General features: G+C 40.0%; 1 protein-coding gene across 1 annotated transcript; it reads left to right on the forward strand.

Moving 5' to 3' along the window:
* The first annotated feature begins 11,215 nt into the window (after positions 1 to 11,215).
* TMEM167B (transmembrane protein 167B) lies at positions 11,216 to 14,115 on the forward strand. Its single transcript, XM_081323408.1, has 3 exons — positions 11,216 to 11,310; positions 11,548 to 11,679; positions 12,854 to 14,115. The coding sequence occupies exons 1-3, from the start codon at positions 11,301 to 11,303 to the stop codon at positions 12,934 to 12,936; spliced, it is 225 nt and encodes a 74-aa protein (XP_081179534.1). The 5' UTR covers positions 11,216 to 11,300; the 3' UTR covers positions 12,937 to 14,115.
* Positions 14,116 to 14,657: the final 542 nt, after the last annotated feature.

A 14,657-nucleotide genomic window follows, 5' to 3' on the forward strand; every position in this document is an offset into this window, starting at 1 on the left:
AAAATTCCATTTAGGTATATGTGAATAAACATTTTCTAGAAAATTATGCTAGAAAACAATGACAGATTATATATTTTATGAATGGGGGAAAAAAGAAATGCACATCAAGACAGCAGAGTACATTTAAATACATAATACAGATAATGCCTAGCATGACACAGAAAGTACTTGATTCAGAGATGGAATAAAATCACTCACAGATAGCAAAGATGGCTATTTTCTTCTTTCTCTCAGTTCCAACCCAAACTGACTACAAACTTCTAACCAGGGTGGCATCTTTTTCTTTGCCTAATATCAACAAACAAGTTCAGGACACACAAAGAATAAGATGTGGCCAAATCATCAGTTTTATAAATTGTGAACACTAGACAATCAGAAAGGCAGAACTAAGAAATGCTGATCATGAATTTACAGTTCTGTTATTTTAGATACATTATGTCAAGGCAAAGGTCGTTGAAGAATTGCTGATGCTTGAAAAAAAATAAGACAATCAAAAAAGTGGCCGATAAAAGACAAGGTGACAAAATATTACCACTGATGTCTTCTCAGATTTGTAAATTCTTTATCTTATCTTACTGATGAGGGGGAAAAAAGCACAAAAATACACAAAATGACCACAGAAGAAGCTAAGATAAGATGGCAAGGGGATATGCACAGGTCAAGGCTGCCCATATATTTCAGCTGGAAAAGATAGAGAGTCATGAGGTAACCGACACTGACAAATTCCAGTATGTGCACCGAGAACCAAACAAACGATGAGTACCAGGACAGTTTTCTTGCCAAAATGCGGCAAGTACCAAATCTGACAAGTTTCAAAAGAGTCGAATAATTTAATTTAATTTAATTTTAATTTTAATTTAATAATTTAATTTGTATACCGCCCTTCTCCCGAAGGACTCAGGGCGGTGAACAGGGCAATACATAATAAAAAACGGGATACAAAAATTAAAAAGTGATTAAACAACTATGCCCATAATAATTAATACATATTAAAAGTTAAAACTAATTTATAAAAAACCCAACCCCATCCTATCAGACCAGGCCTGCTTGTTCAAAAAAGAAGGTTTTGAGATCGCGCCGGAAGGTATGAATACCAAGGTATGACTATATTGCCTATTTGTAGTTGTGCTAATAGTTGCTTTGATCTGCAAGAATGTGTTCTATACATGAAGAACAATAAAAGAAACTACTCTTAAATAACTCCAGATGTCATTCTTGGTTCTGAAAGCAACAACAAACGATCTTAGAGATACTAAATACAGTCTCAGCTGTTGCCTGCTCCTTTGCCAGTTCCTCAAGGCAGCTATTCTGATAATACTCCATCCAAAAATCTTCGGCACTCCAGAATGATGGAATAGGAGATTTTTGAAGATCACACAGCAGAAAATGGTAGATGTTGCCTGTTTTTAGAACAACTAAGGAAACTTCTGCAGTTTCCTAAATTCCATTCACATTTGGATAAATAATTAAAACTTAAAAATCATTCATACGGACAGGAAAGGTGAATAATTATAGCATACATTTATACAACATATAAAACAATTTTAAAAAGTAAAGACATAATAGTTCATAAACATTAAAAATAGATACGTTTGTAAAATATAGAAAAAATATGGAGAAAAGATAAGGGAGCTGTACCTGTAATAAGATGTATATAGAAATGAAGATTCTAACAGATGCAGTTCTTTATTCACAGTTTAGAAAAGCCTCATGTTTAAATTTTCATCTATTATTATATTTTGCATTAATATCTAGTCTAGACCTAGATTTGGTAAGCTAAAGAGAACCAAATTCCTATTGTCTTATTCCACAAATAGGCAGAAAGGAAATGAGTGCATAAGAATCTCTTAAAATTAGGACAATCTACTATGCCTACCAGATATTTGAGGACACCCACCAGAATTTCTAGCCAGCATGGACATTGCTGAGAATTCTGGAAACTGAAGTTCACACACAAGGAGAGTGTCATGGTTAGGAAAGGCTGCCTTGAGACAGTGTTTTTCAATTTCAGCAACAAAGATGTATGTACTTCAGCTCCCAGAATTCCCCAGCCAGCCATGCTAGTTAGAAATTTGGGAGCTGAAATCTATACATCTTAATGTACTAACATTGAGAAATATTGTCTTAAGTTATGGTCCATTGGCATATTAGGACAAATCTACTTTTCCTCTATCAAGCGACTATGTCCTCATTGCCTTTCTAAGAAATTGCAGGAGCAGTTTAATAGCTGCAAATATTCTCACTGGGCACTTTATTGTTTAAATGCTATTGAACTGATAAAACATTACTATAAATGTTTTCAAGGGGACTTCTCTAGCCACTTTAATTTAAGATTACTGTGCACAAAATGAAATCATTAAGAAATGGGCAGTCTGATCCAACATATTCATTTTGGTTGCTGAGATTAATTGCATTTAATTAATTACAGCCCACAGGACAGAAACATCTATTTGTTGGGGATGGTTCTGCTCAGATTGCACTTGGACTGTACCTGGGAGCCATGAGTCAATTGAACCCCACTTTTCAATCTCTCCTTTCATGAAACATATCCAGTGTATCTTGTCCACTTCCCTGTGTAAGATGCGACCATTCTCCTTTTGGCCATCCCTGCAAGACTGGCAGGGCTCCTTGATACCACAATTGGACCATGAACCCCAATGGGCTCATCGGTGCTATGCTCCTCCCCTGTTCCATTTCTTTATATTTGTGTTCTCTCCCAAGGAACTACCACCCCTAGTGGCTCCTTGGTTGTTTGCTTCCTCTGAGGACACAGGACTGAACTTATCCTGCCAGTTGTTGTGTGTTCTGTGACTGAGGCAGGCCAGTCTGAGTCCAAAGAGATGACATCCTGCAATTCCAGATGAGCCCCCAACCTGTTGCCCATAAAAATCATGTGCCTGTGTGGAGTTGGAAAGAACCTAGTTCCTGAATTTGAGAAATACCCAAAACCATTGAAAGTGTGTGTGGGGTTTTTTTTTGCCTCCCTCAATATGAACCACAATTACTTGATGCAAAGCAAAAGGTATTTTATTAAGGGGAGGAATCAAGTCTTTATATAAGGTGCAGAAATAATGGATGCATAAGTTTGTTATATGTAATGCATCCACAACAAATCAAACAATAAAATGATTTTGAGGAAAGAAAGAAAGATTAGATTTGAGGCACCCTTAAAATATCTCCTCCTTTTCAAACTGGCCTTGCTTCTTTACACTTGTAACACTTAAGGACTTCAAAACACATTGTTGATTGATGGTCCCTGAAAGGGGTATTTTTTGCACAACAAAGGAAATGGCTTTGGTTCAAAGGAAAACCTAAAATTCTAAGTAACACTACTTTTATGTTGTTACTATTTAGGGCATTGAAACAGTGCACTAAGCCAAGACTAAAGAACAGTTACAAAAATGTATTTCTGATAAGTATTAAAAAACAAACAAACACTAAAGCTGCAAGCAGCTTCGTACCTCAAAGATTGCAGTAAACATAGGAAAGAAGGAAACTTACAAAGTGGCTAGGCTTCATCATGGGAAGCAAGGAAATAACCTAGGTGCTAGAAATGTGGATAGCCAGGATTTGTAATTAGCTTGTCATGGACAGTAGAAATGACCTGGAGGGACAGGAGAAAGAGACACTGTCAAGATAATAGTCAGATGAGTCCAGGGCAGAACTGTAACCAGAAAAAATTGCAAGATTCTGTTTCTGTAGCCATATAATAAAAATAGTATTGGCCTGCATGACTTTGGTTCCTTAATCCAATCTACCGGTATTTCAAAGGATGGACATAGCCGGTGGGGGGGGAATATAAGGAGAAAAGTGGGAGGAAATAAAATAATTAGATCATAGAATGACATAAGTGGCTTAGTTAAATGGCTTCTTGGTAAACTCTACAAGTAAAGCTGATTTGGGATTTAAATTTACTCATTAACTTTGAGTATGCTAACCCTCAAGGTAATATAATGGCAAGACAATTTTTGTATTGGGCTGCGACCCAGGGGTTGGCGATCCCTGTGTTAGAGGACCACAAAAATTGTTCTACTTTGTGCATACATAATAAGGCCGAATTAAAAAGACACCAAAAATTATTCCCTGTCTCCCAAACACAGATTATGAATTGCTTTGCAGCAACTAACAAAAATTATCAGTTCTTTACACAGCAGTTTTTTAATTTGTTTCCTCAAATGCCAATAATAAAGCTAAAGAAACATTTAGCACAATATCTTGATTGGTATTTCCTTATTTGAATAAAAATTCTGAATTCTTTTTAAAAAAATCATCATATACCTAAATATGTTCCAATTTGATTACATCCTCAGTAGCAGCGGAGGCTAGTTCCTGCTATTATTAAACTCAGTTTTTAGGTGTTATTAAATACCACGGAGACGTCCTCGGACAAGCGCTGGCTCTTCGGCTTTGAAACGGAGATGAGCACCGGCCCCTAGAGTCGGAAACGACTAGCACACATGTGCGGGGGAACCTTTACCTTTTTAAATACCCTTTGGTAATCACCTTTGTGAACTTTCTCTAATTTTGGGGAGAAGTTTAATTCTTTGTTTCTGAATAATATTTATTCTTAGTCTTTTAATAACTATATTTAGGTCAAGCTATTAAAAACTTTGCTTAGCTATTGCTAAAAGCCTAAGAATATAATGTATCAAATATATGCATTTGATTCCACCCATCCTGTGTAGCTAGATTAGTTCCAGTTAACCTCAAGGGCATAGACCACTCCCTAAACCATAATGCCATTTATTGCTGGTTGAGCAGAGAGAATGTATAAGCAGCATGGTCTAGAAAGGAAGTCCCAAATTACTCAAATATGTGATGTCCTAAATGGGACACTGTTAAGCCACATATGTTAAAGTATATATTAACCTAGAGAATAAATGTGTACATGGGAATCATATATATTCTTACCTTTCTTTGATCATTCTATAATAAAGTTTGTTATATAGGTAGGTCTTGATTACATAATGAATCCCCTGAAATGGGGGACTTCATTCAAAGTGCTATTTCTATAGAAAAAAGGGTAATTGGTTCCAGCTTGATGGACATAGACCATGACAATTTACAAACATAGATTTGTATATATTCATTAATGAATTATAACAGTAAAACATTAAAATAATATACTTACAACTTAAATTTATTTTAACAAAGTCACAGAGTAGTTATAGAAAATAAATTAAAACAAAAAAAATCTAAACATCATTCCTAAATTTAAGCTTAAACTAACAAAAACATCTTTGTCACCTAATGCAGGAAATGGTAGCAAGATGGTTACCCAGGCTATACTGTGTGTGTATGTGTGTGGTTTTAGTATTTTTATTGCTTTCTAATGGAATACCAACTACTACAGGTATGAGATCTTCCTTATTTTAAATATTTTAAATAAATAAAATGGATCGACACTTGCTTCGCTGGAAGGAACAGCTTCATTCTGCAGCTGAGAATGGAGCTCAGCCTGTGTTTCGCAGTCAGAGGCCTTTCCAGAAGGCCTGTGTAGTTCTCGGCTGCAGAAATGCAGGCTGAGCTCCATTCTCAGCTACCAAATGAAGCTGCTCCTTTGACCACAGAAGTGGGCCAGCTGGGCGAGGCTGTCGGTACCGCCACTGTGAGGTGAGTAGAAAAGACACCCCTCCCGAAAATAAGACTTGGTGCCTCTTTTGGAGGCAAACAACAACAACAACAACAATAATAATAGGTTTTATTGTCGGAGAAACATGGTATTTGGCATTGGTTGCTTAGTCTGGTCTACCTTATTGGGCTGACACTAATTCTACATAGAGGGATTGGATTGAAACTGATAAATCCAGGACACTGGCAAATAAACATAAAGGTCTCTCTCCAATTCCATGAATGGGGGAAAAAAAGGATTTGCTTTCAAATTCTCTATCTTCTAGAAGCTTGAAAAGAAGCTGGTGTCCAAAACGCAAAGAAGTATATGGGTGTGGGGTTGAGGATGGATAGAACAACAGGTATCAAAGTGTCTCAGGAAGCAAAGCTCCTCTAATGGTGTACAGAGTAAAGCGGATAGCCTTTATGGCGATATACAGGAACTGTTTCCTAGGCAAAAGGGGCTGAAGCATTTTTTAAAATCCAAAACAACAAGACATCATTTAGAAGTAACTCAGGTAGATTTCTTTTTATCGTATTTCATTGGGGTATAAGGAGAAGGAGGAACAGCACAGAATTGCAAGACTTTGTTATAATGGACAATCTCAATAAAAGTAGTTTTAGTCTTCCTGCACCTGCAACATACCTCTGACTTGGTTTTTAAATAATAAGGGGCAAAAGGTTAACACATTCTAAATATTCTGAGACTAGTTTTTGGTAGTGTTAGGATGTGTTTGTGTGTGTGGGGGGAATGTTACATTTATATGGTACTATTAATGACCAAACAGGGACGCGGTGGCTCAGTGGGTTAGGATGCTGAGCTTGTCGATCAGAAGGTCGGCAGTTGGCGGGTCGAATCCCAAGTGCCGCATAACAGAGTGAGCGCCTGTTACTCGTCCCAGCTTCTGCTAACCTAGCAGTTCGAAAGCACGTAAAAATGCAAGTAGAAAAATAGGGACCACTACGGTGGGAAGGTAACAGCGTTCCGTGCGCCTTTGGCGTCTAGTCATGCCGGCCACATGACCATGGAGACGTCCTCAGACAAGCGCTGGCTCTTCGGCTTTGAAACAGAGATGAGCACCGGCCCCTAGAGTTGGAAACGACTAGCATGTATGTGCGGGGGAACCTTTACCTTTACCTATTAATGACCAACTTAAGCCACTCATGGACAGAGGGTGAGTAAAATAAGATTGTAGGAAATTATTATAATGGGGTTATGACTGTGCCATGCTAAGATACAAGTGAGAACAAGTCCTATGACATAAAGCAGCAGATAGTGCATGATATCTTCCATTTATGTCATGAAAATTCCAAGAAGTAATCTGGATTACTCTGTCAATAAAACATATTCCTTCACTCTTTAATCCAATTTTCCTCAATGACATCTTCCAGATGTGTTGCAATTACAACTTTCCCGAATCTTTGCCTTACATTTAATGAAATGGAGGCTCAAGACTGCCATCTGATGGTAAAACTGCTTTTAGTGTACATATTATACTCAGCCAGATGAAATATTTTTTATTATTTATTTGTTAAATTTATTTGCTCCCTATCTTGCCATGGGGCTACTCTAGGCAGCTTACAATAATAAAAAGGAGTGTAAACAGAACAGAAGTAAAATAAGAGAACCTATAAAATAAACATTAAAAAGGAATACACTGAGAATACATCAATATGATAACCAAAAAGATAGATGGGTGGAGAGCAGAAGGCAAGCATGGAGGAAGTCATAATCATAATTTCTCTTTCTTTTCCAACATCTCCAGATATCTCGGGAGTACATGGAAGCAAAAGTTTCTGAGAGCTTGCTGTCTATTTTGGTTACTTGTTGATGAATCACCCTGCTCTAGCTGTCTCAGACTCAGCCCAACCCAATTTTCTGAAGTATATATGATTTTTCTGCCAATGTTAATAGGCAAATTCTTAGGAAGATAAACAGGACTCAGAAAATTAGTAAACAAAACCCTCAGTTTTTACTATTGTGCCCACTAAACTGACTACTGGTTACCAGGATATGGAAGAAAATCATGTAACACCTAAGGTCTGCCCCACAAAGCTGAGGGCAGGCTTAAGACGATCATGTTCCTCTCCTTGGAAGAAGACTTCCTGAAAATGGCCATGAATGATCTAGTGACTAGAGGGAAGAGGTAAGCCAGCAGTTTCATACAGCAACCAATTTGTCTTGAAATTAAACCACAGCAGAGAATCCCACAAGATGGGCTCTTGCCAGCACAAGTAAAAAACCCGCCACTTTTAAAGCAGAACAAGAAAGTTCTGCTCCATGATAAAAGTATTGACAAGGCGCCTTGTTTGGCGACTGTTTTGGACTACGGGGATGGGGGAAGGTAGGGTTTCAGTAAGACCCTACCCTCATCTAAATCAGAGATTCACTGCCTGTCCACTCTCAACCCCTAGAGGGTTTCTTGTGCTTGCTGATTGCCAAGTGGTTGGCCAGGGAGGTCCCCAGGATTTGTTGAGGTGTGCCAGAAGGGAGCCGCAATGACCACAACTCGAGCTGGCTTCCTCTATCTGGGGTTAGTAGTTCTCATGATGACCATTGGATCATGTTACTGAGGAAAATGGGCCCTAAAACCAAGCACCCCAGGAGGGTCTCTGGATTAGCAATAGCATTTAGACTTATATACTCCCCATTGTGCTTTACAGCTCTCTCTGAGTGGTTTACAGAGTCAGCATCTTGCCCCCAACAATCTGGGTCCTCATTTTCATGACCTCAGAAGGATGGAAGACTGAGTCAACCTTGAGCCCCATCAGGATCAAACTCCTGGCAATCAACAGAATTAGCCTGCAATACTGCATTCTGACCACTGCACTACAAGGCTGCTTAATTCGATCCAGTGGTACATCACTGGAGGCTTTTAAGAAGAGGCTGGACAACCATTTGTCTGAAATGTTATAGGTTCTCCTGCATGAGCAGGGGGTTGGACTAGAAGACCTACAAGGTCCCTTCCAACTCTGGTATTCTGTTGTAAGTTAGCCAGGGGTAATCAGTTCAAACCTTCTCAATTTGACTGTGTAAATTGCTTGTGGTTAGTAGCTCATTCAGAAGAGCCCCTGGTATAAGGCTTGGTTCTCAGGCTGATTAGGATTCAGATTGATTTGTTAAGTGTCATCAAGTTGTTTTCAGGCTCCTACCAACCACATAGATTTTCTCCATAGCAATCTAGTAGCCCTAAGCCAGGGGTCTTCAAACCTGGCCCTTTTATGACTTGTGGACTTCAACTCCCAGAACTCCTCAGCCAGGCATGCTGGCTGAGGAATTCTGGGAGTTGAAGTCCACAAGTCATAAAAGGGCCAAGTTTATCCTTGCCCTAAGCTGTTCTTTAAGGTGACTTAAGTGATTCTGAGTACTATCTATTCTCTTTCACCTTTCAAAACATGTTATTTTTGCTGAGATAACCTCAGTTACTGGTCCTTCTTTAGGAATCTGCCATGCTCCAGGATTCTCTGGAGTTGCTTGAGCACATTATCTTATCTAAACCTAGCACTTCCCTCCTAAGGAAGAGTATTAACTTTATTTTGGTTTGGTTATTGCATTGTCTTAGAACGACTGGTAGTCAACACTTTGCTCATGAGTGGTAAGCTTTTTATTTCGACCCCAAATCACCCCAGTGATGCCCTCGATGTGATGTCCCGTTGCCTGGAGGCGGTTCGGGCCTGAATGGGTGAGTCCCTGACAAGACTGAGTGGCTGTGCATTCCAGCATCCCGGGACATTCAAAATATTCCATCTCTTCTTATGGGGGGTGAGTCCTTACCCCCCGTGGATAGGGCTCGCAACTTGGGAGTCCTCCTAGATTCACGACTTACTCTGGAAGATCATATAGTGGCCGTGACTAGGGGGGCTTTTGCCCAGGTTCGCCTGGTGCGCCAGTTGCGGCCCTATCTGGACCGGGATGCCCTGTGTACGGTCACTCATGCGCTCGTGACCTCTCGCCTGGACTACTGCAATGCTCTCTACATGGGGCTTCCCTTGAAGACCACTCGGAGGCTCCAACTGGTACAGAATGCAGCCGCGAGAGTTGTCTTGGGAGTTTCCCGGTACTCCCATGTTACACCTTTGCTCCGCGAGCTGCACTGGTTACCAGTTGTCTTCCGGGTGAGGTCCAAGGTTTTGGTTATGATCTTTAAGTCCTTACATGGCATGGGTCCGGGATACCTCGAGGACCACCTGCTGCCGGCGTCAACTCCCCTCCGCCCTGTGCGTGCCCACAGAGAGGGTCTCCTCAGGGTGCCTCCGGTCAGGGAATGTCGACTGGTGGCCCCCAGGGGGAGGGCCTTCTCTGTGGGTGCTCCGGCATTATGGAACCAACTGCCGGTTGAGCTCCGGATGGCATCGGACCTTCGCTCCTTCCGCCGCGGGCTGAAGACCCACTTATTTGAACTAGCTGGTCTGGCCTGATGGGGAGGGTTTTTTTAAATGGGTTTTTTATTATTTTATTGTCATTGTATTTTAATTGGGCATTGGTTTAATTTCTTTTAATTTTTGTACTGTTATTTATTTATATATGCCCTGTTAACTGCCCTGAGTCCTTCGGGAGAAGGGCGGTATAGAAATTGAATAAACCTAAACCTAAACCTAAGCAACCTTATTGATAGGTTTTTAATATTATTGCTGCTGTTTCCAAGGTGGGCTCTTGTTCAATCTGGCCACTAGAGGTGTCTAGGTTGCTATTCACAGCAACTAGTACAACACACAATATCAGATTAGTTCTAAAATGCAGAAATCACAATACATACAATTATAATTCCCAATCTAATGTAGAACTGGTTACATAAGGAAGTGATAGGCTCCTCTTCACTGGATGTGTTCCAAGATAGGATGGGCAGATTTTTATTATGGAAGTTTTAATTACGATTCATGCAGGGAGGAGGATATTGGACTCTATTGTATAGTTTAACTCAGGGGTCTTCAAACTTGACCCTTTTATGACTTGTGGACTTCAACTCCCAGAATTCCTCAGCCAGCATGCCTGAGGAATTCTAGGAGTTGAAGTCCACAAGTCATAAAAGGGCCAAGTTTGAAGACCCCTGGTCTAACTAGTACCTCCAAAGTCTCCACAGAATTAATTCTGTGGAAAGAATGACTTATCTTTTGTTCATCTTGCTTAATAGGATCACGTAGTGCAAGTCCATATTAATGGAACTTATTATGCAAGTTTACTCAGTAGACTGCAAGCATGCAGAAGAGAAAAATCTGAATATTAATATAATAAATAAAAACAAATTTTAGTTCCTATGAGCTGCTTCAAGAAATGAGAAAGCTATTCCAACTTTCACTTCATTTGGCACTGGATAGTCGCTTCCAAATGGTCATAACCATTGACTGATAATGGATCATTAACGGTCTTTAATATGTATGCCGTCTATGAACAGACGTTACCACTTGCATTTTAACCAAAGACAAACATGACCTCCAAAATGAACGAGAAACCAGAGCCACAGATTTAAAAACCCGCGGGCTGGTAAACACGACTCTCAGCAGTTCTATCGGTCTTCGTTTGTTGCTGCCTGAAACGACACGGCGCGCCGTTCTAGGACTCTGAGGCGATCCAGAACGCTTGCCTATCTGAGCTCGATTCACCTTACTCGGTGGTTCCGGTGCCGCGCTGGCCGTTCCTTCCTCCTGGAGATGCGGTGACGAGTTCGGCTTCGGCTCTTCGGGCGGCCGTCATGGCTAATGGTGAGCGGCTGGTTCTTAGTCCGGTTCTCTGAAACGCTCTCCTGGCCATTCTCTCGGGTCATGTTGTGCTCGCCGGCCCAGCGAGTACTTAGGCTCCCGCGAGTGGGGCGGTTCCCTCGGCTCGGGGTCCCCCCGTGGAGTCCGTGTCTCAGTCTCCCTTCCATGCTCCCCGCGTCCCCTGAAAGCAGGAGCGGTCCACCCAACCGGCCTTGACTTTCTTTTCCCTGTTCTTCGCAGTGTACTCCCTGGACGGGCTCTTGGTCTTCGGCTTGCTCTTCGTGTGCACCTGCGCCTACTTCCGGAAGGTGCCTCGCCTGAAAACCTGGCTTCTGTCGGAGAAGAGGGGCGTCTGGGGTGTCTTTTACAAAGGTCGGCATCTCGCCCGGAGCGCTAAGTACCGACACAGTAGAGCAGAGGGAAAACTTTAGACAAGCGGGAGTTAAGTCCTGTCGGGAGAAGCTTGTGAGTAGTAGCAGAAAGTGAAGCTGATTGCATCTCCGGGAGGAAGGACAATTTTAGACTTAAGGGTTTTTAAAACTTTTGTCCGTGGCGCTTCTCTTTAGCTTACACACCTCCCTTAAAAAAAATCCGAATAAAAACGAGCAATGGAAACAGTACAATAAAACTTTGGAATAGGTCAGGGGTAGGCAACCTCGGCTCTTTTATGACTCATGGACTTCAATTCCCAGAATTCCTGAGTCAGCTATGCTGACTCAGGAATTCTGGGAGTTGAAGTCCATGAGTCATAAAAGAGCCGAGGTTGCCTACCCCTGTAATAGGTGGATGTATTGTGATAACGAACAACTAAAAGGTTCTTTCCCCCCCCCCACACACACACTTTCCCTGGGACTCTTTCAGCATCTCCTCAAGAGAGATACCCCTCATAGTTTGGGAAACCCTGGGTTAGATGGGAGATAGTTTGGTGTGTAAATCGGACCTGGATGGATAGGAGAAATTAATTAAACCTCTGTTGTATGATCCTCTTGTGATTTAGCTTTAAATGTCTTTACCTTTGTTTTTTTGTTTTTTTTTGGTAAAGTAAGAGTGGTGACACTTTGATATAATTGGAAATGGTAGGTGTTGTTATATATAGTCAACTTTTCCTCCAGCTTTAGCGTTGGTATAGCATACCTATAGAAATTGGAGGATTTAATCATGCTTACGCTTACGTTACTGACAAAGGCGGCATGACAATGTGCTGCTGACTATCACTTTTCACTGGTTGACTGGAGGTCAGCAACTTGGGTAGAGGTAGACTTCTATTATTGGAGTGGTTTCTGCTGTGGCTCTAAAGGTGCTGGCAATGTTATAGAAGGACTCTATATCAGCAACAAGTTGAAAAACCTTAGCTTAAAGATTCTGTGAGCACTATGCATGAAACTGGTTTGAAGTGTTAGGTAGAAAGGTTTGAAGTTAGCAAGATTAGCACTGCACTCTTAGTGTGCATTGCAAGAAAGCATTTTTATTTTTTTCATTCTCAAAGAATTATATGAAATGACATGTGCTTACTACTGTTTGAATAATGGTCTTTGATGTTTTTCAGCTGCAGTCATTGGTACCAGACTTCATTCAGCAGTGGCAATATCTTGTATTGTCATGGCTTTTTATGTCCTCTTTGTAAAATGAATCCCACTGCTTCAGATGGACAACTGTTTAAATGAAGACACTGTGCTCTTTTGCTTCAGAGGACTGTACCTCCTAGCAGAATTGACAAGAATCTGTACAGATGGCAAGAAGAAATTATTCTGTGGCCATGGCTTGCTTGAGACCAAGGGAATGTTGTTTAGATAGAAACAATCTTCTGTGCATCTAAGAGTTTCAACAAAAATCAAAAGATTATTTTATGTGCAGATTATTAAAATTAATATTAGTCTATACAAGAGAAATATCACAGGTTTATGGCAAGTTGAAATGAGTGTTTTTTCCAGAGTTTGATATAACATGGAAGTGGAACGATGGTTTCTTTTGTCCCCAAAATGTAGTAGCATTGAAAGGCTGTAGATTTGTTTTCTTTGATTACTGCTTTGAACCCAAACTCATAACACAAATAACTGAAGATGAGAAACTCACCAGTGATAGAATAAAATATTTGTGCATTGTGGAATTCTTGAAGAATTGAAACATAAAGGAAACAAATTACAATTTGGTGATGTTCACTTATCTTTTGCTATAGTTAATAATCTTGCCACCTCATATAAATTACTGAGTATGGTTAAAATGTCTTGTTATTTTGTAGAACCCTGTTTGAAAGTAAGAATTAAAAGAACTGAAAACATGGTATGGTATGGGAGAAAACAGTGGGGGCATATGCTGTTATATAAGATGTGAGATGCTACATGGTTAAATCACATTTAAAGATAACATGTATATTTTGAGAAGTGTACATACTTAAAGAGTTGTTCTAGTCTTTATTTTTACTATACTTTTAAATTTTCCTCATTCCAGCCTTCCTCTTGATAGTAACCTCCTATCACCATGTGCTTTAAGTGTAGGAGATTCTCTTCTAAAAGAGGAGCATTACTGTAAAAGAGCATGTTTGACCTGTCTGTTTAAAGTTTATAATGTAAGCATCTGACAGATTCAAAGTTTCAAGATTGGCCCTAAGTAATTTTAATCCATTGTTTTGTATATCAGTTCAATCTGAGAAAGCCAAGTTTCTTTTTCAACATTGTACATTTTGTCACAGACAAAACTTGTACTAATTATATATTTATAAATCAGCAAGAACACTAAAGCCATAATTTGGCCTTTGGTATTCCAGCAATATGTGTTTGAATAAATCTGCCTTTTTTGATCTTCCCTGTACTTCCTAACTGATATATATTTGAACCCTCTTTTTTGTGTGTTTTCTTGCCGTTAGAAACTATAGAAATAAAAACTTGTCAGTTTGATGTAGAAATGGGAAGACAAAAATAGAGGTGCTATTTAAGTAGTGAGTTATTAATTTCAGCATTTAGAGAGTTTTACTTAAAGGCATGTCTCCAGTGGCATTGGGATCTCAATATTAGATTTCTTTTAACAAATTGCATAAATAGTTGATCATATTAATGATACAACTTAGCAATCAATTTATTTATTTTATTTATTTAATTGGATTTGTATACCGCCCTTTCCCGAAGGACTCAGGGCGGTTTACAGGGAATTAAAACAGGAAATACAAAAATTAAAAACAATTAAAAAGATTATAATAGTCCCAGAGAGAATAAAACCCCCAATTAAAATTAAAATTAAAATTCTCAGCCTGGGCCAGAGAGCTCGAAGAGCCAGGTCTTCAGGTCCCGGCGGAATGAACGGAGGTCGGGGGCGGTCCTCAGCTCCACGGGCAGCTGGTTCCAGAGGGCAGACGC

This window comes from Vipera berus (assembly GCF_964194415.1).
Source record: "Vipera berus genome assembly, chromosome: 3".
NCBI lineage: Eukaryota > Metazoa > Chordata > Lepidosauria > Squamata > Viperidae > Vipera > Vipera berus.

What these genes read in the sequence shown, in the direction of transcription:
- TMEM167B (XM_081323408.1), top strand. An exon ending in CTGGGGTGTCTTTTACAAAG is followed by an intron (nt 11,680 to 12,853) that starts GTCGGCATCTCG and finishes GATGTTTTTCAG; the next exon opens with CTGCAGTCATTGGTACCAGA.